This window comes from Eleutherodactylus coqui, chromosome 9, assembly GCF_035609145.1.
Source record: "Eleutherodactylus coqui strain aEleCoq1 chromosome 9, aEleCoq1.hap1, whole genome shotgun sequence".
Taxonomy (NCBI): domain Eukaryota; kingdom Metazoa; phylum Chordata; class Amphibia; order Anura; family Eleutherodactylidae; genus Eleutherodactylus; species Eleutherodactylus coqui.
The window spans coordinates 39,269,727-39,294,639 of NC_089845.1; the positions used below are offsets into that span (position 1 = coordinate 39,269,727).

Sequence of the window (24,913 nt, forward strand, 5' to 3'; positions counted from 1 at the left end):
GTAATGTTTGTATTGTCTTTCTGTATCCCCCCTGTCTATGTAAGCGCTGCGGAATATGTTGGCGCTATACAAATAAAGTTTATTATTATTAGGCTCCAACTCAGTAATAATGCCCCTATTTGGTAATAATGCCCTTCATGGTCATGGCCCCTATTTGGTAATAATGACCTTCATTGTCATGCCCCGACCTTATAATAATGTCGTTTTTATAAATTAAATTTTAAAAAAAACTGTTCCTCCTCACAGAGCTGCTCCTCCTGTTCCAGGCCTCTTCAGCCCATGGAGCACTGTCACTCATCCGCAGACTTCCTTTTAGAAGTTCCTGGCCACAGCGATCATGTGTGATTGTCATGTGTTTGCGCTCTACCCAGAAGTTAGTTGCTGACCACCAGTGCCGTCCAGACTGCTGTGGCCAGGAGCAGGTGGAGCGGCACCAGCAAGTATAACAGTTTTTTTTATTTTAGTGCAATTAATAAGTTTTTAAAAATCCACCCTCCACTGGCCCACAGCCTGACCGGTCCACCAAGAACTTTCCCGGAGGCCAATCCTCACCTGTAGTGTTGACAATGCCGGACTAATGACTAGAGGCGTGATAATACCTTGCTGTTAATTTATTAATACATCCCAGTAGGATAAAGGAGGATCAGCACGATGCAGAGTTCTAAGGGAAGATGTTCCAACATTATTTTATGGGGAATACAAGAACTTACAAGAAATACAACAGACATGTCGGAATGATGTCAGGTCCTCTTGAACATTCCTTTCCCATTAGTCGTTCTCTCCTCGCCCCAGATTGCTACTGTTTTTACAACAGTGACTATTTTCTGCAGCCGCTGGCCGGCTCTTATGTTCATCTTTGAGGGTTTACGTCTATTGGCACATATATTAGTGTCAGAATGTGGCAGTACATGTCGAAGCAGAGGTGAACGGATTCAGGAAATGTGTTGCTTGATGAAGAAATACTGTTTTATATAAGGGTGTAGCAGCAAACAGTAACAGTCTTCACCGAAGAGCCGGCATTCTTACATTCAGGTAGTAATATTGGATATGATAGTATATGATAGTATATACATTGGCCAAGTCTAAATTCTATGGAAATCTGTTCACTGCATGCCAATACGATGCTGTACAATATGGAGTATTTTATTTTCTTACATATTAACATATAATTTCATACTTTCATTAAAATATACAGCCAAAAACCTTTTTTCTTTTAGGTCCACGATGGAGGCCCTTGTTACATCATATAATACATTTGCGGTGAACATCTACAAGAAGCTGATTGAACATTCGGACAACAACATCTTCTTTTCTCCTTGGAGCGTTGCATCGGCCCTAACTATGGTTTTCCCTGGTACCAATGGCAATACGGAATTCCAGATGGCAAACGTGAGTCAGAAGTTACTACCGTGTTTCCCCCGAAAATAGGACAGTGTCTTATATTAATTTTTGTTCAAAAAGGTTTAACTATTTTACATGTATAGCTGCCTGGACACTATTTAAATTGACTTTTTAAATTAACTGTTAGCAGGGCCTAATTTTGGAGTAGGGCTTATATTTCAAGCGTCCTCAAAAAGCCTGAAAAATCACTTTGCATCCTCAAAAATTCTGGAAAATCATGCTATGTCTTATTTTCAGGGAAACGGTATTATTAGTAGCACAAGGTGAAAGATAACATTGTAATTAGAAAAGAAGTCATTCTGGTGTTGGGCTATATACTGTATTAGATGAACATACATGACATATGACCCTTATAAACAGTATCAGCCATAAGGACATAAAGTAACTGCAGCGATCATTCTGATTCATTAGCTTGTATTGTATGTATCTCATGTACAATGTACAGTTAGCACGGGTAATACTATTAGTGATTGGCACCTAACTCTGTATGCACTATCATACTGGGAAGGTTCTCAATCACTAAGGCCGGCATCACACAGGTGTACTTGCACAGGTTTTTGCACATGCAATGCACAAAGAATATGACCCATTGATTTCAATGGGTTTGTTCACATTTTCATATTTTGCATGAGCATTCCGGTCATAAAAAACGCATCATGCTCCACTTTTCAGAGCAGTGCATAGAAGTCAAAGGGGGTGCGCATATCTGGAACTAATTAGCCATTTAAATCAGTGCATCTTTGTTTGCCGTTGGCAATTGAACAAGCCTTGTAGGTGCAAAAAGTAAAGTTAAATAAACTGATGTGCGCAGAGAAGCTTCTTTAGGGCTTCTTCACATGGGTGTGATTTTGTTCCATTACGCAGCTGTGAAAACCATGACCGCCGCATATCGGGAAGAAACTAAACCACTGATTTCAATAGGATTTCAATGGTTTCATTTTCGCTATCGGATTCTCGCACATTAATTGTACGGTCAAGAAAAGATAGGACTTGCCCTGCCTTCCCTGCATGTAGTGAATCGGGCGGCACCCGTCTCCCCACGGCTTGTTGCAAACTCCTGAGCTCTGACGCAGAAAAGGGGAAGTAATTCATGCGCATATACGCTCTGTATCGACGAGTGCGCCTATGCTCGTCTGAATCCGCCCTTACAGTGCAAAATAGTTGCACTGAGGCGTGCAAAAATGTAAAGGGGCCGAAAAGAGAATTCAAGGATTCTTCCATTTGCAACTCTGCATCAAAATCTGCACAGATTTGATGCAGATCTTCCACCTCTGTGAAAAAGTACTTTAAGGCTACTTTTCATTGTTCTCACAGGAGCAGGACAGTGAAGATAAGGGTAGTTCCAGATCTGATATATATGGCGGACACCAACAGACCCCACTGACTGTAATGGAGTCCGTCAGCTTGCCATCACAGTTTCAGTCATTGTGTCCAGCTTTGTGGATTACATCTGCAATGGGAAGGCTAAGGAGCCTCTAACACATCTGTAAACCGAGTCTCATATATATATGTGTTTCATCTTAATGTTTGTAAGGTGCAGTAGTATAAAGCTTAGCTGCATTTTATAGTGTGTGGTGGCATCAGAGTTGGTTTAAAGGGACAAGTCTAATGATCCACTAGCAAAGAAACATTAGAGGGGTTGTCCCATGAAAGAAATGTATTCCCTATCCACAGAATAGAGGATAACTTGCTAACCGGTGGTGATCCCACCACTGGGACCCCACAATACTGGGAACAGATTCCTAGTATTGTGAAGTTTAGCAGCGGCACATGCACATCACTACTGCATCCATTGTAATGTAACTGCTGGAGATAGCCAAGTTCAAGCACTCGTCTAACTCTGACAGCGCCATCATGCCATATAAATGTGCCACCATTGCTGCTTACACTTCAGGATGTGTCAGACCCCCAATCACAGGATCGAGGGGGCTCAGTAAATTACCTGCATTGTGCGATAATCCCTTGTATCAAGTGTAAAGAAAAAGAAAGAATTCAGCGACAAACTATTGGTTTATAGTTTTATCAGTTATCATCTAATGGGAGTAACTGCGGCATTAAAAGGGGAGGGGCTACCATTTCTATGTGGTAAGCTTTGTTCTGGTGCTGTATTTATGTTATGAGTTTGATTGTGAAGCTGTATTTATGTACTACAGTGTTTCCCTGAAAATAAGACACTGTCTTATATAAATTTTTGCCCCAAGAGAGGCACTTGGTCTTATTTCCGGGGGATCTCTTATAACAGCAGCAGAGTGCTGCGATTTTACATTAGCTTTTGGAGGCAGTGTTCCTGCCTCCGATAGCGGCTTTAGCACATCCCATCATTGATGAGGTGCGCTAAAGACAAAAATAGAAAAGACAGGGCTCGAAAATTGTGTTTGAGCGCATGTCTGCGAGACTCCCATTGCAAGCGGTAAAAAGGCTGTGTGCTACTTGCCTCTCACGGTCCGGGTCCCTCCCGCTAGTCTGTGGAGTTCTGGCAGCTTGCTTGCAGTCCGACAGAACATCGCTTCGTGGTAACGGAGTTCATAAACCCCGCCTCCAGGAAGCGATGGCTCTGATTGGTTCTTAAGCGCCGTGGCTCAGCCAGTTAATGCAGTGCTTAATGAACTAATCACAGGCATCACATTGGATGGAACTCCGCGGAGCGGCGTGAGGACCTGGGGAGCGCCTGCTAGGTAAGTTTTGCCTTGTTTTTTTCTCATGTAGTGTAGCTAGGGCTTATTTTCAGGATTATTTTCGGGATGGATCTTATTTTTGGGGAAACACTGTATGTGCACAGTGCTGCAGTTGTGTATTTGTATTTATTTTAGGGAAAGCGTCAGTAAACAGGTTTATGGGTGGGCTGCTGCTCATGGGCCAGTGCTGTGCGTTTGCCCCCAAGTCTAATATTTCTCAGCCAGTGACATGCTCCCATTCACTTTTATGAGAGCTATGCCTGCAATGCCACACCAGGCCACTAGATAATCTACAGAGCTATCCTCCTCTTGTTCTGCGCTGGGCGAATAGCTGATTAGAGGGGGTCCTAGACAGACCCCCACTGCTCAGCTATTGTTGATTTATCCTGTGGATGCGTCATCCATTTCTAAGACCTGGAAAAGCCCTTTAACCATTTTTAAACCTTTGGAAGGGATGATTTTATACGATTACAGAATTTTACCCCAAAACACATGGACTAATGTTCTCATTTAGTATCGGAACTAGGCCTCCTGCACACGAGCGGAAATTCCACAGTGGGATTTCCCGTAGAATTTCCGCCCGTGCCCGCTGCCATAGGATTGCATTAGATTGCGATTTGACCGCGTGAAACAAATCGGGGCATGTCCTATTTCTGTGCGAGCCTCGCAGAGGCCCGCACAGAAATGTCACCACTGACGCGCCAGCTCTGCTCTGTGCATGTGCTGGCTGGGCGGCGAGTTGAGGAGGTGAGTCGCGGTGGTCACTTTAGAGGCACAGCTTACATCCCACTGCGAGAATTCTTGCAGCTGGATCCGACCCGGCCGTCTGCAGGGAGCTGTAAGCTGGTCTGCTTACAAGTACTTGTTCTGTAAAATCTCATGATGGCACTTCTTATGTTTCCTAGTTGTATGTGTATTTTGTATTTGCAGTTTATTATATGTATCTTATATGCAGGCATTTATTCTTCTCTCCGGTTACATTATGTATTAGGTTTTAAACTTCCGACAACCATCCAGAAAACAAGGACGTCGTTCACAGGTAAAGCCATACTCAATGTATGCATGTATTGCACTGAGCAGCAAACTTAATGGGTCCTACCGAGAGATGAGCGAGCGTACTCGCTAAGGCAAATTACTCGAGCGAGTAGTGCCTTATGCGAGTACCTGCCCGCTCGTCTCAAAAGATTCGGGGGCTGGCGGGGGTGAGCGGTGAGTTGCAGGAGTGAGCATGGGGGAGCGGGGGGGGGGGGGGGGAGAGATCCAGGGAACAGTCTGATTGCCATTAGGGAGTCGGGAAGGAATTTTTTCCCCAAAAGGGCTAATTGACTTCTGGCCTTGGGGTTTTTTGCCTTCCTCTGGATCAACACAGTAGGATAGACAGGCTGGACTAGATGGACAAAGTCTTCATTCGGCCTTACATACTATGTTACTATGTTACTATGTTACTATATTCCTCCCCGCTCTCCCCTCCTGCCGGCATCCAAATCTTTAGTGACGAGCGGGCATGTACTCGAAAATGGCAATACTCGCTCGAGTAATTTGCCTTAGCGAGTACGCTCGCTCATCTCTTACCCAATGTCATTGTGCAAAAAAAGAATGTGAATGATACTTCTATATTACTATCACTGTCGTCACAGGAACACTAAACATGGCAAAACTACCACAAGAAAAGGCTAATTGATGTGCTAGCAGTTTCTCTGCTCATCTTCTCCTTTTCTTTGCTGCCATTTTGTGTCTTGTTGCAGTTAAGGCCTCCTTCACACGACCGTATGCATTTTTATGCTCGTCAAATCGCAGCCAAAAATCACGTGAAAGACGAATAACCGCAATCAAATCACGATCTTAATTAGCATTTTCTCGTCCATTCACACGGGCGGCTGCGGCATATCGGCAAAAATATACGCTGCAGCATGGAAATACCTTGATCAGCAGAAATTCTCAGAATTACTATTAATGCTTGAATTGGGCCAGCTGTCTGCTTTTCTCATCGTTAGGTTTAGCTATACGGCCTTCCCTTTCATTTTTTTCTGCTCTCATAGAAGTCTATGGAAGCCTCCAGTGTATCTCAGCAAAAGATAGTACAAGACCTATATTTGCACGCGCCGTGTAAAATCAGTCATCGTTTTCGATCGCCGATATGCTATTTTCTCAGAGGTTTTTTTTAAAGCACCTAAAAATCGCTCATCTGAATGAATACATTGGAATCCAATGCTTCAGCTGGTCACGATTTTTGAACGCACCTACAATAGCCGCATATATACGGTCGTGTGAATAAGACCTAAAAGTGAGAAAAACACTCATTGTCAAAACAATCTCTTCCTTAGAAGGAGTTGTCTAAATCAAAGGACACTTTATATATGTGATTGTAAGGGCTCATGTCTACAACCGCATTTTCACCACATATCACATGTGTGTTGCACAGCCGCGTGATACGTGGTGAATGGAGTCAATAAAAGTCAATGAACTTTCTAGTGGAGACTCTAGTACCCTGTCGTACCACCTCTAGCTTGGATACAAGATGTGATTCAGGTGGGCATGGAGGCTCTAGTACCCTGTGGCACCGCCTCTAGCTTGGATACAAGATGTGATACGGGGGCATGGAGACTCTAGTACCCTGTTGTACCACCTCTAGCTTGGACACAAGATGTGATACGGGGGGGCATGGAAGCTCTAGTACCCTGGTGTACCACTTCTAGCTTGGATGCAAAATGTGATATGGGGGGCATGGAGACTCTAGTACCCTGTTGTACAGCTTCTAGCTTGGATACAAGATGTGATGCAGGTGGGCATAGAGGCTCTAGTACCCTGTTGGGCCGCCTCTAGCTTGGGCACAAGATGTGATACTGTGGGGGGGGGGGGGGGGCATGGAGGCTCTAGTACCCTGTTATACAACCTCTAGCTTGGATGCAAGATATTATATGGGTGGGCAAAGAAGCATGCAGGTTCTAAATGGTATCCTGCAGCATATCAGTCCACATTTGCTGCAACTGACAGTCTAGACCATAAAAACTCGTTGGTTGTCAAAGCTAACATTCCAGATGGTCACATATATGTTCTATTGGTGATAAGTGTGACAATGTTGTGGGTCATTCCTGTGACCCCCCTGTGTGTGCAGCTGAGCATTATTCTGCTGCCTCTTGGAAGTCGCCATGAGAGGAACACATGTGGCTGCAGGATGTCCTGAACATATCGCAGAGCTGTCATTGTCCCTCGTACCACTACTAGGGGAGACCGACTGTTGTATCTGATGGCCTGCCAAAACATCATGTCAGCCGTGGTGGTTATGTGCTGCTCCACAGCAAAGGCACGATTGAGGTGCTCACCCCAAGATCTCCAGACACGAACACTGTCATCGTGGGTGCCCAAACTAAACCTGGATTTGTCACTGAAGACAACTGATTTCCACTCCGTAGCGTCCAATTTGTCATTCATGACATCACTGCGAATGGAGACGATGGTGGGTGTCAAAAGCAGTATATGTAATGGGCGCCGTGAGACCAAATGCCCTTCAGACAGCCACCTGGAAATGGTTTCAACAGACACAGGGGCTTGTACTGATGGCGCCACCTGTCTCTGGAAGGCGGATAACAAAACAGTGCTACTAGTGCTTGTCAGTCGATCAGATGATCCTCTCTCCTGCTGGTTTGTCAAGGGCGTCCTGAGCCCGGCCACCTTGTGTTGCATGCCCCCACACAGTCTGGTCAGAACAGCCGGTGGGGGACAATTCTTTAATATGACCATCCAGTCTCTCACATCTCAATAAAGCGCCCCCCTCAGACTCTGGTAACGGGGTGAAATCTCTTCATAGATCGTGCCGTAGAGGTGTCTAGTGGTCAACAAGCTCTACACAAGTAAAAACAGATGTCACTACACACAAGTAGCCTCTGAGAGCCTTTTATAGGCTGAGGATGGAACCACTTTTAGGTCCTCAGGTGACAAGACCGTTCATCTAATCACCACAACTCTAATCATCTGCATATCCGCCTGAGATGTAACTGCATACCGAGACTTGCATCAAAACAACAACTTCTTCTAGGGGTGCGATTGTTTTTGACAAAGAGTGTATATAAAATCTTCTCTATCTCAGGTGCCAGTCATTGTCTCCGATCTTCCTCATCCTAATCTTGTATTTGGCTGTAAGAGCCTTCTCCTTCTACCCTGTCTGCAGAAAAACACAAAGATGGCTAACCTCCACTCCCCCAGCCATTTACCAGTCAAAATGGAACAAATTAGCAAGAAATTAACCCTTTGTGTTCTCTGTGGGATTTATGTAATAATGTTTGTTACAGTAACTTGCATCAAAAATTCAGCAGACTGAAGTAGAGTTTGGGCAGCTTTATACTCTTGACACAAGGCCTTCTGGAGGTTGTGTGGAGCTTCTGGGCTGCCAATGCATTCGACATGTTGATGAGTAAGGGAGCAAAATCTAAGGGATTGTGAGTTATTCACCCTCAACCTTAGCAAAGTGGTATGGATTTTCCCATGGAGAATCCTCAATAGTCGCCCCTGCTAGCAATAACTGATGTATCTAGTACTCAAATCACTAATTGGTGGTACCAGAGTAGGAGGCAGAAGACGAGATCAGACTGGCACAGGTGAGGCCAGGCGGGGAGCAGTCATCAGCAAAGGGCAGGCAGAGGTTAGGATGGGCAGCAGACAATGGACGTGCTGAAGGCTAGGTAGATGCCAAACTAATTAATTAGTAATACACCTTAGAAGAGCTATGGAAGGCAATCAACTGTATAGTCAGTTCCAGTGCAGTGGTAGAGGGTTAAATGCAAATGGCAGCAGAGGATGGGAGGAAGCCAGATACATTTGGCGCTACTGGCTTTTGATAAGTCACGCACATGATGTACAGAGGCATGACATGCCGGTGAGTGCTGCCCCTGGGAAGATGGCCAAGCAAAGACAACAGCATAGATGCCCAAAGGGAAAAGCGGAGCAGGGGAAGCAGCAACATGGCCCATACGTGGGAGGAGCAGCAAAATGGCTCACAGGGCCACACCTCGCCATAAGAGAGAGCGATGTTACGGTTTTGCTTACTTTTCTCATTCATTTCTACTTTAGTGTACCTTTAACAGTCTGCTGCTTTTTTAATAATGAGATAATGGGATAACAGGACTTTGTAGTTTAGGGAGCCACAAGAAACCGATGCTGGTGTATAGTAAGATAATGGAGAACGAACTTTAAGGCACTTTTCACAACAGGTGTTTCTTCTCGTCAGAAACGTGTATACTTGTCTCATAAACCAATGTGTGATTTTTACGCATAAATCTTCATAAATATATAACAGTATAGTACAATGTACAATTATGAATCCCATAACGAAAAATGTTCTCAACAGACTTCAGATGCGATTCAAATACAGAACGTCCCACAAGTTTATGAGGAACTTTCTTGCAGCATCAATCAGGCCTCTAAGAGCTCTACTATGAAAACGGCTAACAGAATATTCAGTGAGAAGAGCTTCCAGATTGTTAAGGTAAATTGTTGCTTATTTAATCTATGTCACATGGATACAAAAGTGTAATTGGTATCAGAGGCGTAACTTGAAGCTCCTGGGCCCCAATACAAAACCTGTAACGAGGCCCCCAACTATAATGCTTTACTCATAGTACTGGGCTCCCTATATGGAGGAGAGAGGCCTTATGGGCCCCCTAAGGCTCCTGGGCCCGGGTGCAACCGCATCCCCTGCATCCTCTATAGTTACGCCCCTGACTGGTATACAAAGAGTGGTGCAGAGGTAGTATAAAAATACACTGAGAAATCCATCTCATTAAAAGTATCTGTAAACCTTTTCCATAATGCAAAGAAGTCATCTGGTGGAAAAGTCTAAAATAAAGAGAACATTTATATTTACATATACTGCGAGGAAAAGGAAAAAGTCCTTAAACATTCATGTAGGGCCCAAATTTTCTAGCAATGGTGTATCTAACAGCACTCCAAGGCCGCCTTCTCACATGGCGGAAATGCTGTGGAATTTACACTTTTGGAATCGTTGAGAAAATTATAAAGTGTTTATAGCACAAGCCATGTGGCAGGGATACAAAAAATCTCCTTCACATGGTGTGTAGCGGTTCCTCCATGCGAAAGGACAGCCTAAGGCTGCCTGTCCATGGGCGTTGCGGTATCCAGCGGCAGAGATCCGCCGCCGGATACCGCCGCCCAGGGGGGGGAGCCGGCAGACGGATCTCCGCTGTCAGCCTATCTGATAGATAGGCTGACCGCGGAGAATTGCGGCAAATCGCAGCAAGCTGCGATTTGTCGGCCACGAGCAGAGAATCGCACTGATTCTCCGCTCGTGGACAAGGGGGAACCGCTCTCCATAGCAACGCTATGGAAAGCTTTCACTGCATTCCCCACGACCAGATTATTACCGCCGGGAACGCAGTGAAAACCCGCACGTGGACAGGCAGATATGAGTCTGTTGGAGCAGATAGATATGAGATAGATAGATATGAGATAGGTAGATAGATAGATATGAGATAGATAGATATGACATAGATAGATAGATAGATATGAGATACATAGATAGATAGATAGATAGATATGAGATACATAGATAGATAGATATGAGATAGATAGATAGATATGAGGTAGATAGATAGGAGATAGATAGATAGAGAGATATGAGGTAGATAGATGGGAGATAGATAGATAGATAGATAGATAGATAGATAGATAGATAGATAGATAGATAGATAGATAGATAGATAGATATGAGATAGATAGACAGATATGAGATAGGCCGCCTGCACACGGGTGGAAATCCCGCGTCGGGATTTCCCGCGGGATTTCCGCCACTGAAAGCCTGCATAGGAGTGCATTACAATACGCACTCCTATGCAGACGGCCGCGGTTTGGCTGCGCGAAATCTCGCGCGGCAAACAAACCGCGGCATGTCCTATTTTTGTGCGGGGCTCGCAGAGCCTCGCACAGAAACGTCACTCACCCGGCCGCCGGCTCCGGCCTTCGCATGCGCCGGCTGCCCGGCAGCCGGCACATGAAGGAGCCTGGGCCGCCAGGCGCGGGTGAGTACATGCTCGCTCTGCAGGCGCTCGGGTCGGGTCCCGCGGCGAGAATTCTCGCCGCCGGATCTGACCCGCTCGTCTGCAGGCGACCATAGATAGATATGAGATAGATAGATATGAGATAGATAGATAGATAGATAGATAGATAGATAGATAGATATGAGATAGATAGATATGAGATAGGTAGATAGATAGATAGATAGATAGATAGATAGATAGATAGATAGATAGATAGATAGATAGATAGATAGATATGAGATACGTAGATATGAGATAGATAGATAGATAGATAGATAGATAGATAGATAGATAGATAGATAGATAGATAGATAGATAGATAGATATGAGGTAGATAGATAGGAGATAGATAGAAAGATATAAGATAGATAGATAGATATGAGATAGATAGATAGATAGATAGATAGATAGATAGATAGATAGATAGATAGATAGATAGATAGATATGAGATAGATAGATGGATAGAAGATAGTGAGATAGATATGAGATAGATAGATATGAGATAGATAGATAGATAGATATGAGATAGATAGATAGATATGAGATAGGTAGATAGATAGATAGATAGATATGAGATAGATAGATATGAGATAGATAGAGAGATAGATATGAGATACATAGATATGAGATAGATAGATAGATATGAGGTAGATAGATAGGAGATAGATAGATAGATAGATAGATAGATATGAGATAGATAGATGGATAGATAGAGGATAGTGAGATAGATATGAGATAGATAGATATGAGATAGATATGAGGTAGATAGATATGAGATAGATAGATATGAGATAGATAGATAGATATGAGGTAGATAGATATGAGATAGATAGATATGAGATAGATAGATAGATAGATGATAGATAGATAGATAGATATGAGATAGATATGAGATAGATAGATAGATAGATAGATATGAGATAGATAGATAAATAGATATGAGATAGATAGATAGATAGATAGATAGATAGATAGATAGATAGATAGATAGATATGAGATAGATATGAGGTAGATAGATATGAGATAGATAGATAGATAGATAGATAGATAGATAGATAGATAGATAGATAGATATGAGATAGATAGATATGAGATAGATATGAGATAGATAGAGGAGGGAGACAGACAGATACACACACATATATACACTTACCCCAGGGCTCGGTCCACTTCTCCTCCATGTGACAGCAGCAGGAGAAGAATTCTTGCCGCCGGATCTGACCCGCTCGTCTGCAGGCGGCCATAGATAGATATGAGATAGATAGATAGATAGATAGATATGAGATAGATAGATATGAGATAGGTAGATAGATAGATATGAGATAGATAGATATGAGATAGAGAAATAGATAGATAGATAGATAGATATGAGATACATAGATAGATAGATAGATATGCGATAGATAGATAGATAGATAGATATGAGATAGATAGATAGATAGGAGGTAGATAGATAGGAGATAGATAGATAGATAGATAGATAGATAGATAGATAGATAGATAGATAGATAGATAGATATGAGATAGATAGACAGATATGAGATAGGCCGCCTGCACACGGGTGGAAATCCCGCATCGGGATTTCCCGCGGGATTTCCGCCACTGAAAGCCTGCATAGGAGTGCATTACAATACGCACTCCTATGCAGACGGCCGCGGTTTGGCTGCGCGAAATCTCGCGCGGCAAACAAACCGCGGCATGTCCTATTTTTGTGCGGGGCTCGCAGAGCCTCGCACAGAAACGTCACTCACCCGGCCGCCAGCTCCGGCCTGCACATGCGCCGGGTGCCCGGCAGCCGGCACATGAAGGAGCCTGGGCCGGCAGGCGTGGGTGAGTACGCGCTCGCTCTGCAGGCGCTCGGGTCGGGTCCCGCGGCCATAGATAGATATGAGATAGATAGATAGATAGATAGATAGATAGATAGATAGATAGATATGAGATAGATAGATATGAGATAGGTAGATAGATAGATAGATAGATATGAGATAGAGAGATAGATAGATATGAGATACATAGATATGAGATAGATAGATAGATAGATAGATAGATAGATAGATAGATAGATAGATAGATAGATAGATATGAGGTAGATAGATAGGAGATAGATAGATAGATAGATAGATAGATAGATAGATAGATAGATAGATAGATAGACAGATATGAGATAGATAGATAGATAGATATGAGATAGATAGATAGATAGATAGATAGATAGATAGATAGATAGATAGATAGATAGATAGATAGATAGATAGATAGATATGAGATAGATAGATAGATATGAGATAGATGGATAGAGGATAGTGAGATAGATACGAGATAGATAGATAGATAGATATGAGATAGATATGAGGTAGATAGATATGAGATAGATAGATATGAGATAGATAGATAGATATGAGATAGATAGATAGATATGAGATATATATGAGGTAGATAGATAGATAGATATGAGATAGATAGATAGATAGATAGATAGATAGATAGATAGATAGATAGATAGATAGATATGAGATAGATAGATAGATATGAGATAGATAGATGGATAGATAGTGAGATAGATATGAGATAGATAGATAGATAGATAGATAGATAGATATGTGATAGATATGAGGTAGATAGATATGAGATAGATAGATATGAGATAGATAGTGTCGAGGGTTAATCTGTTCAAACAGACTGGTCAGTTATGTTGTCCGGTTCCAAATTGACCTAAGCAGGAGCGCTCCTTGAGAGTCAAAGTACTGACCATACATGGTATATGGTGAAGTAATGAACTCTGAGTTTATTATTGGCATAGTCTCAGTCTTTATAGAAGATCGCCCACGCAGGGACGCGACCTCTGGTAATACAGGGAATAACCTCGTGATTTTACATACATTCTGACAAAAACCTTGTGACTTAATCATTCAATAAACTTTGACATTTAAGAAATAGCTGAAAACTCTTTGCGGTTAGGCCCTGTCTTGCTACATTTATGAACATCTGCTCTTGTGACTTCCTGATTCCACTTCGGTCAGACGTAGACCTTCAGTGTAGACAGAAAACCACAAAAACAGTCATGACTTCTGTTACACATACAATATATTGCTAAAATATATATTGATACATATTCATTTTTGATAAGCGACATATATTAATTCCTTTACAGCCCCTCTTGGCCCTTATCAATAGATAGATATGAGATAGATAGATAGATATGAGGTAGATAGATATGAGATAGATAGATATGAGATAGATAGATAGATAGATAGATAGATAGATAGATAGATAGATAGATAGATAGATAGATAGATATGAGATATATATGAGGTAGATAGATATGAGATAGATAGATATGAGATAGATAGATAGATAGATAGATAGATAGATGATAGATAGATAGATAGATAGATATGAGATAGATATGAGATAGATATGAGATAGATAGATATGAGATAGATATGAGGTAGATAGATATGAGATAGATAGATAGATATGAGATAGATAGATAGATAGATAGATAGATAGATAGATAGATAGATATGAGATAGATAGATAGATATGAGATAGATAGAGGAGGGAGACAGACAGATACACACACATATATACACTTACCCCAGGCTCGGTCCACTTCTCCTCCATGTGACAGCAGCAGGAGAGGTAAACTCAGAAGCTTCCCATTCAGCAGGAAGCAGGGGGGCAGCACATGATCACTGTGCCCTGCCGTCCCATGCCACCTCCTCCTCTGCCGTCCCATGTGACCTCCCCCCGCCTCCCCTGCCGTCCCATGTGACCTCCCCCCTCCTCCCCTGCCGGCCCATGTGACCTCCTCCCTCCTCCTCTGCCGGCCCATGTGAGTACCTCCCTGCTTTTTCTCTCAGGCTGGCTGTTCTGACTGCCGCATCATGCGCGGGAAAGAACGGCCAGCCATTAATGCACTGAATGTGCATGGGGGTATGGCGGAGGGCGGCCTCGGGGCCCCCTGAGCTCACGGGCCGGGTCGGCATGGCGACCCCAGCACCCCCTGACGCTACGCCTATGCGTTGGAGTGATTTGGGGATTCCTATTAATAAAATTACAAGAGAATCGCAAACTAGAAACTAGCTCCTCTGCAGTTGCTCCCACGCAAGGACTGTCTGGAAACTACAACAGATGCACAGGACAAAGGAGTAGGTCCGGCGTAGGATAAAAACTCTTTCTCATAGACTATGACTTAGAGCTCTTTCACACAGGGAGCTAGGCACGCAAAAGTCATGTGCTTAAGAACATGGGGCTATTAGAACCAGTGGTTTCCCATGGGACCGTTCAGATTCCTTCATCTGAACGTTCCCATAGGAAACCATAGGTTCTAATAGCCGCGTGTTTTTTAAGCGCATTATTGTTGCGCTCCTAGCTTCCTATGTGAAACAACCCTAAGGGCAACATGCTTGCCTGAAACATGTAAGACGGCACATGCTTCTTGTTCTTCTATGTTTGTCTGGATTTTTCAATAAAAACATTGCGATATGTGATGTCTTCTGACTATGAATGTCTGTCTCTTATCAGCAATACTCACAGCTAATTAAGAAACATTTCCAATCTGAAATTCAAGCAGTGGATTTCATACAAGATGCGGAAAAGAACAGAAAGTCCATTAACAAATGGGTTGAAGGACAGACAGATGGTGAGTAGTAATACATTACATAAATGGTGAGTAGTACTAGGTTACATAGATGGTGAGTACTACTAGGTGACATAGATGGTGAGTACCACTAGGTGACATAGAAGGTGAGTAGTGCTAGGTCACATAGATGGTTAGTAGTACTAGGTTACATAGATGGTGAGTACTACTAGGTTACATAGATGGTTAGTAGTACTAGGTTACATAGATGGTGAGTACTACTAGGTTACATAGATGGTTAGTACTACTAGGTTACATAGATGGTTAGTAGTACTAGGTTACATAGATGGTGAGTAGTACTAGGTTACATAGATGGTGAGTAGTACTAGGTTAAATAGTTGGTGAGTAGTACTAGGTTACATAGATGGTGCGTACTACTAGGTTACATAGATGGTGCGTACTACTAGGTTACATAGATCGTGCGTACTACTAGATTACATACATGGTGTGTACTACTAGGTTACATAGATGGTGCGTACTACTAGGTTACATAGATCGTGCGTACTACTAGATTACATACATGGTGTGTACTACTAGGTTACATAGATAGTGCATACTACTAGGTTACATAGATGGTAAGTACTACTAGATTAGATAGATGGTGGGTACTACTAGGTTACATAGATGGTTAGTAGTACTAGGTTACATAGATGGTGAGTACTACTAGGTTACATAGATAGTAGTACTAGATAACATAGATGGTGAGTACTACTAGGTTACATACAAATCATCGGAACGGGAACAAGGCTTTAACGTGAAGTATACTGCTTTTATTTCTTATAGTGCCTACATTTTAGGACAAGTATATGAGTACTACTAGGTTATATAGACAGTAGTAGTAGGTTACATAGATGGTGAGTACTACTTTCATCACCAACATAGAAAGGGGTTCTTTACTGTTAGAGCAGTTAGACTGTGGAACTCTCTGCCTGAGGATGTGGTGATGGCAAAATCCATAGAGGAGTTTAAAAGGGGACTTGATGTCTTTCTGGAGAGGAAGGATATTATAGGTTATAAATCTCAGGTTATTTGTCAATCCAGGTTTACAGGCAGGTAGGAACTATTAGGGGTGGATCCAGGGATTAGTCTGATTGCCATTAAGGAGTCGGGAAGGAATTTTTTCCCCAAAAGGGCTAATTGGCTTCTGCTCTTGGGGTTTTTTGCCTTCCTCTGGATCAACAACACAGGAGGATAGACAGGCTGGACTAGATGGACATTGTCTTCATTCGGCCTTACAAACTATGTGACTATGTTACTACGTTACATAAATAGTAGTACTAGGTGACATAGATAGTGAGTAGTACTAGGTGACATAGATGGTGAGCACTACCTTACATTCAGGCACAGCAGTCTACAGCTGCAAATCTGTAGTAAAATCTACATGCTGATTTTGCCACAAACTTGCCATGAGTCACACACCTTGCACTGCAGAGGGTAAAAATCTAGGTTATGAGCTGCATCTGCAGCGTGCCCTACATTTTGCACAGACTTCTATTTTACTCTGCGTGAATGCTGTTTTATTAAACTACTAGCTGATATACCCGGCTTTGCCAGAGTTAATTTGATACTGGTGTTTATCTGGTGTTCACACGGAAAATCTTATGAAGTCGTGCTTACTTTAGAGATACTGGAAAAACATATGTTCACCATTTTGCATAGTTCTCTGCGTTACCCAGGAAACACCACGTGGAGGTAACTATGCGACGTTTCCTTTATATAAAATGACATCAGGAAGTGAGAGAATTAGATTACATGCGTAAAATTTGGACGCTAATTCTTTTGCACTTAGAATTGAATAATCGAGTTGGGACCCATTAACTTTTCCTATTTATGACATAATCAATGCCCGTTCCAAATTTCATGTTTCTATGACACCAAGAAGTGAGAGAATTAGATTCCGTACGTAAAATTTGGAGGCTAATTCTTTTGCGCATAGAATTGAATAATCAAGTTGGGACCCATTAACATTTCCTATTTATGACATATTCAATGCTCATGGCAAATTTCATGTTTCTATGACTTTGGGAAGTGAGAGATTTAGATTATGTACGTAAAATTTCGACACTAATTCTTTTGCGCATAGAATTGAATAATCGAGTTGGGACCCATTAGCTTTTCCTATTTATGACATAATCAATGCTCGTGCCAAATTTCATGTTTCTATGACACCGGAAAGTGAGAAAATTACATTCTGTACGTAAAATTTGGATGCTAATTCTAGTGCGCATAGAATTGAATAATCGAGTTGGGACCCATTAGCTTTTCCTATTTATGAAATAATCAATGCTCGTGCCAAATTTCACCTTTCTATGACACCGGAAAGTGAGAAAATTACATTCCGTACCTAAAATTTGGACGCTAATTCTTTTGCGCATAGAATTGAATAATGGAGTTGGGACCCATTAGCTTTTCCTATTTATGACATAATCAATGCTCGTGCCAAATTTCACCTTTCTATGACACCGGAAAGTGAGAAAATTACATTCCGTACCTAAAATTTGGACGCTAATTCTTTTGCGCATAGAATTGAATAATCGAGTTAGGACCCATTAACTTTTTCTATTTATGACATAATCAATGCTCCTGCCAAATTTCGAGTTTCTATGACACCAGGAAGTGAGAGAATTAGATTCCGTACGTACAATTTGGACGCTAATTCTTTTGCGCATAGATTTGAATAATCAAGTTGGGACCCATTAGCTTTTCCTATTTATGACATATTCAATGCCCGTGCCAAATTTTAAGTTTCTATGACATTGGGAAGTGAGAGAATTAGATTCCGTACGTTAAATTTCGACGCTAATTCTTTTGCACTAGAATTGAATAATCGAGTTGGGACCCAATTACTTTTCCTATTTTGGAGATAATCTATGCTTGTGCCAAAACTCATGTTTCTACGACATCGGGAAGTTGGAGAACTTTTGGCGAGTCAGTCAGTGAGTCAGTGAGTGAGTCAGTGAGGGCTTTCATCTTTATATATATAGATTGCCTACATTTTTTCTAGTCCCCATAGGGGATTTGAACTTGCGGTCATTTGTACTATATATGGCAATACTTCAGTACATACTAATTTTCAATGTTGATTAAAGGTGTTTTCCACACAAATATTACTCATGATTAGAGATGAGCGAACTTACTCGGTAAGGCCGATTTCGCAATCGAGCACCGCGATTTTCGAGTACTTCACTACTCGGGTGAAAAGTACTTGGGGGCGCTGTGGATGAGCGGGGGGTTGCAGAGGGGAGTGGGGGGAGAGGGAGAAAGAGCTTCCCCCTGTTCCGCGCTGCTACCCCCCTGCTCCACCACACCACGCCCCACCACACAGCGCCTCCGAGTACTTTTCACCCGAGTAGTGAAGTACTCGAAAATCGCGGTGCTCGATTGCGAAATTGGCCTTACCGAGTACGTTCGCTCATCTCTACTCATGATCTATCATTAGGACAGGTCATTAATAGTTGTCCCTGGCCAATCAGCTGATCGGGCACCTGCTGTCAGAACAGTACACAGGAGTCAGGGAGGAAGTAGATGGATCTGCCCCCTGTATAGTGGCCAGTGCTTATAATTGCAGGGATAGCTGTCATTGATTTTATTAGGCACCATAATAACTGTAAGAAAGAAATATGAAATAATATGTTTAGGTCAACATGAAATGTACTTTTAATGTTATCTCCTCTTCTAGGTAAAATAAAAGATATCTTGGCACCAGGCTCCGTAGACGCTCTAACAAAGCTAGTCTTAGTAAATGCAGTATACTTTAAGGGAAACTGGGAAAAAAAATTTCCAGAAGAAAACACAGAACAAAAACCATTCAAACTGAGCAAGGTAAGAGTTTGTATAAAATGTGATTGTTCTCAGCAAGAGAAACCAAGTAATCTTGTAGATATGATACCTTTTAATGGCTAACAAAATACATGATGTTAATGCGAGTTTTTGAACCAATGCAGGGTCCTGCTTCAGGCTTAAATGAAATAGATCTGAAGAGATGTGCATATATATATATACACTTACTTATGACAAGGCACAGACATGGATTTGATTAATGTGCACTTAAAAGAATATAACAACAAAAATACAAACATCTTTAACTAGTCACTGATAAGGAAGTGAAGGTTTTATGGTCCCTGAATTAGTGTTGGGGGGTCACCAGACCAGCAGTGTTATCTGTGCTATAGATTTCTCATACTTCCCAGTCACATATGAATCCTCGTGAACAATTTAACCCTCTATTGAAAGTGTCAAAAGTTGTTATAAATTTATGTTACCAAATTCTTCTCTGGCTTTGTGACTTGAAATTGCCTTTCAGTATCATAACTTTCATATCTTCTATGTCGTGTCTGTGATTAGAAAAGTACTCTGCTACAGGTAATCCTGTCTTTCTCTGGTATCATATCTACAAGATTACATGGTTTGTCTTGCTGGGAACAATCATATTTTGCTCTACTGGCTAACACGGTACCAAACTTTTTTCAGAATTTGTGTAGTAACTCAGATTGTGTTGTCAAAGGAGCGTCCTTCAAAGTGCGGCTCTTACAATGGAGGATGACTGGTGTCCGTGTATTAAATAAGCCCCGGGAAAAGAAATAATTATGGGACATCCCAAAAATGGGACTACAGGTTCAACAAGTTGCTGGGAGATTTGCTCAGCTACAAGGAGAAAGACAATCCTTTAATCTGATTTGCTTGTACTGAGGGGAAAAAAGTTGTGTATACAATGTTATAAAATGTGCCTTTTTTTACAGACAAAAAGTAAACCTGTACCAATGATGTTCCAGAAGAATAAGTTCAACATATTTTACATTGAAGAGCTTGAGACAAAGGTGTTGGAACTCCCCTATGTTAATGAGGAACTAAGCATGATGATTCTACTACCAGATGAGATTAAGGACTGTTCTACTGGACTAGAACAGGTGAGTCAGTGATACCGGGATGCCTTATCAATATACAAAGTTTAAAGAATGATAGAAGCATACAGATTAGTTTATTCTACTTGACGTATTTAGAGGATGTCTTATGATTATGATATATGCTAAGTATAGTAGACAAGTCTCACTCCATCCATACGTGGACTCTATGGTCCAACTGCCACTAATCACAATCTCCTAGTCCTTTACAAGACTTCCAATAGTTGACTGGGACAGGAAGCTGAGATTTGGAGTGCTGGTTGGCAGGGACCTCAAACAACAGTTATGCCAGCACTGGCATACCTGCTGTAACGTAGTGGGAGCATATTAGATTTTTTTTCTATGACTAGCATAGTAACATAGTATGCAAGGCTGAAAAAAGATAAATGTCCATCTATTTCAGCCTATTTCCACCCCCCTTGTTGATCCAGAGGAAGGCATAATGGCAGTCAGAATAATCACTGGATCAACATTTGAAAGTTCCTACGTGACTCCAAGACCCGGATCAGCAACCTCGCTGGTTATTTAATGTCCATATCCTGTAGTATTATAGCACTCTATAAACGCATCTAATCCCCTCTTAAACTCCTCCATTGATTTTGCCATCACCACGTTCTCTGGCAGAGAGTTCCACAGTCTCACTGCTCTTACAGTAAAGAACCCCCTCCTATGTTGGTGATTGAACCTTCTTTCCTCTAGACGTAGCGGAGGCCCTCTTGTTACCGTCGCAGTCCTGGGTGTAAACAGATCATGGGAGAGATCCTTGTATTGTTCCCTAATGTATTTCTACATAGTTATTTCGTCGCCCCTTAGCCGTCTTTTTTCCAGGGTGAATAATCTCAATTTTGATAGTCTCTCTAGGTATTCTAGTCCTTCCATTCCGTTTATTAATTTAGTTGCCCGTCTTTGACTAGGCACTTCGACAGATGGGTGTATACACAAATATACTCACCTCAGCGCAGCATATTTGCGCATGAACAAGGTTTAGTGATGGCAATAATCAGGCTGTTGTGCCTGTGTCTGCATATAGTACTGTGAGTATCACGCTGGCATGGCCAGTTCACACACGTTACTCCCCTTCCGTGGACTTGTATGGCTGTTAAAGCCTAGTAAGGTCCGGCTGTCTTCTTTTCCCTGTGTTTGGCGCAGTGTCGCATCCTCCCCGCTCAGCTAGGGGACGTAACCATCATTTGCTAGCAGTAGGGAGTTTGCTATATGAATCAGTACTACTCCTGGCTTTACTGACATCTGCAATTGTTCCGTCCACTCCTGACAGGGATATATATGAGCTCTTCTTACATCTCTCAGCACCATTTTCCTCCTGATGAACTAGTAGGTGGAGACTAGGGAAACGCGTTCAGATTTAAAATCACGATACGAAATTTAAAATAGTGAGACTAATGATCACTGAAGATGAAGACTCTCTTTTATATATATATATAGTTGACCCCTTTCTGCCCCGGTGAATTTTGAAAATCATTGTTGGCTCATTCGCTAATTGTTTGTTTTACACACCGATCATTCAGTCGTTCTCGTTGACTGAATGATCATGTTAAAAAAAATTTAAATTAATTAAAACTGACCGCCCAAGCAAACGAGCAAACTGTGTCACTGTTTGCTCTTTAGCTGGGACGAACAATTTTTTGCTCCCCGTCAAAGTTCCCTTAACATAGCAATGTCATTACCTTTTTTTGGGAGGGGTATCGTCTGTCCTTAAGGAGAGCACCCAGAAGGGGTGTGGAGACACCTAGTAGGTGAGTGAGGAGACTTATAAGGGCATGCATGCTCCTCTGGGAAATATATGCAAATAAGAATCATGGAACAATAGCTCTGTAGCGCCAACTATTGGATGGGTGGCAGTGAGTGAGTTACATGCTCCGCCCCTGATCACATGACGTTGACATCATCACTGGTCCTGTACACACACGGCTGCTGTCTGGCTAGGTGTTCGTTAGTACTTCATAGCAATTTAAGCCGCAGGGGGTTTGTATTCCGCCAGTAATTAATATTAATCTGCACAAGGATTCAGGAGCTTTGATCACGTCTCCGTCATGTGATCAGGGGCAGAGCATGTAAGTCATTCCCTCGGGATGAGCGTCACTGTCATTTGATCAATGTGATCAGGGGTGGAGCATGATGGTGACCTCATCACAGGTCCTTTATCTCCAGTGCTGTGCTGCTTTTGATCCCTGTTGTATGGGATGAACAATGTATGTAACGTGCATGTAGCAGAGCTGTGTGTGATGTGTGGGGATCATCATGGATGTACCATGTAGCAGAGCTGTGTGGCACATTGCGCCACCAGAAACACTGGCACGATAGTTTCCTAAAAATTACAAGTACATCACCTAACAGGTGCTGTCCGCTCTGCTGCACTTCTCCTCCTGAAGCTCTGTCACACTTGTCTATAGTCTTCAGCCAGTGCTTCCTGGTCAGGGGGTTCATAAATCCCGCCTCCATGAAGTGCTGGCTCTGATTGGTTCTCGAGCACTGTGGTTCAGCCAATCAATGCAGAGCTTAATGAACCAATCAGTCATTCAATGCGATGGGTGTGATTGGTTCATTGAGCTTGGCATTGATTGGCACAGTATGCTAGGAGACAGGTGAAACACTGCATACTTGCGCAAGAAAAACAACACATCTTGAACTTATTCGACTAATTGGAAATTTCAATCGATGCATTTTTTTTGGTACATCAAAACGCACATGCCTTGCACTCTGAAAAGTGCAGTAAAATACGCCGATGTGCATGCAAAAAAAGCATGAAACTCACGCCTGTAAAATGTGACGAAGCAAAGCCATTGATTTAAATGGGTTGGTTCTTGCATTTCCTGCTCTATTCCACAGCAAGGGAGTACAATGTGAAGGAGTGCAAAAATTACACTGCTTTGTGCTGGCATGTGCATATCAGCCTGTTTAGCGTCAGCGCCAAGTTTAGTTCTTGCGCAAATACGCTCTGCATACGTTTGTCTGTATGAGCTCTTATTCCACAAATACTCATCGCTCATGTGCGTGCGAACACGCATACGCCCGTGTGAATCTAGCCTAACTTGTAAGTCACTACTGTAACATTACTGTGCCATAATCATAGAGCCGTGTACCACAGACCTGTTTGTCGTTGACCTCTTGTCTTTCGTAGTCACGACTTCAAAAATGTTTTGCATTGAGCAGTTTTTTCCCATTTCTGTCAGATGAATATATTAGCCCCGGTACCCGTGTTGGTCAGGTGGAGGTAAAATACCATAAAAGGTGAAACACAAGAATCCAATGACTTTGTCTTTATGCGATGTAACACCATGTTTGAAAAAGAGACCGAACCAGCATCCGGTGCTCCCTAGCCTTAGTAGTACTTTGTATAACCATCCCTACTATCGCAATAGAGAACTACATTAATTTAGCTAAAGACTGCCACCTACGGGTCACTGGTAAAATGACAGCTTTTAAATAAAGAAAATCCAGAAGAACATTTGATATAAAGTTAAATGAAGACGTGGAAATCAGAATGTTGATAGAAATAATCTACTATATGTGTATGTGTGTGTGTGTGTGTGTGTATATATATATATATATATATATATATATATATAATATCTTATTTGCGTGTTTTTTGCAATTGTGCATGACTTACGACTAGGGATGAGCGAGTATACTCGCTAAGGCACTACTCGCTCGAGTAATGTGCCTTAGCCATGTATCTCCCCCGCTCGTCCAGAAAGATTCGGGTGCCGCCGCGGGGCAGGGAGCTGCGGGGGAGAGCAGGGAGGAACGGAGGGGAGATCTCTCTCTCCCTCTCTCCCGCCCGCTCTCCCCTGCTCCCCGCCACAACTCACCTGTCAGCTGCGGCGGCCCCCGAATCTTTCGGGACGAGCGAGGAGATACTCGGCTAAGGCACATTACTCGAGCGAGTAGTGCCTTAGCGAGTATACTCGCTCATCCCTACTTACGACACAAGCAAATACACAACGCCTGCTGTGCAAAAATGTGGTGCAAATACGCCTACGCTTGTGTGACTCCGGCCTATAGGAGTATGAAGAACAGGGAACTTCTATTTCTGAGCTTGTAAGATCCTCATATTCTGATACGGCTTTCATGACAAGTTCCATCTATTCACAAAGACGTAAAACATTAAGCCCATGTCATATCCAGATTCCAGTAGTTAATAAACCCTTAATGACGCAGCCCTTTTTTTCTTCCATTTTTGTTTTTTTCTCCCCCCTTTTAAAAAATTGTAACTCCTTTATTT

General features: G+C 42.3%; 1 protein-coding gene across 1 annotated transcript in view; it reads left to right on the forward strand.

Annotated features, from left to right (window-relative positions):
• Positions 1–839: 839 nt before the first annotated feature.
• LOC136579013 (leukocyte elastase inhibitor-like) overlaps positions 840–24,913 on the forward strand; it is a 29,961-nt gene continuing 5,887 nt past the window's right edge. The window contains exons 1-7 of the mRNA XM_066579257.1: positions 840–1,032; positions 1,218–1,389; positions 5,068–5,115; positions 9,421–9,558; positions 15,655–15,772; positions 19,449–19,591; positions 20,509–20,676. Of these exons, the coding sequence (XP_066435354.1) occupies positions 1,225–1,389; positions 5,068–5,115; positions 9,421–9,558; positions 15,655–15,772; positions 19,449–19,591; positions 20,509–20,676 (780 nt within the window). The 5' untranslated portion in view covers positions 840–1,032; positions 1,218–1,224. The remainder of the gene's footprint in view (positions 1,033–1,217; positions 1,390–5,067; positions 5,116–9,420; positions 9,559–15,654; positions 15,773–19,448; positions 19,592–20,508; positions 20,677–24,913) is intronic.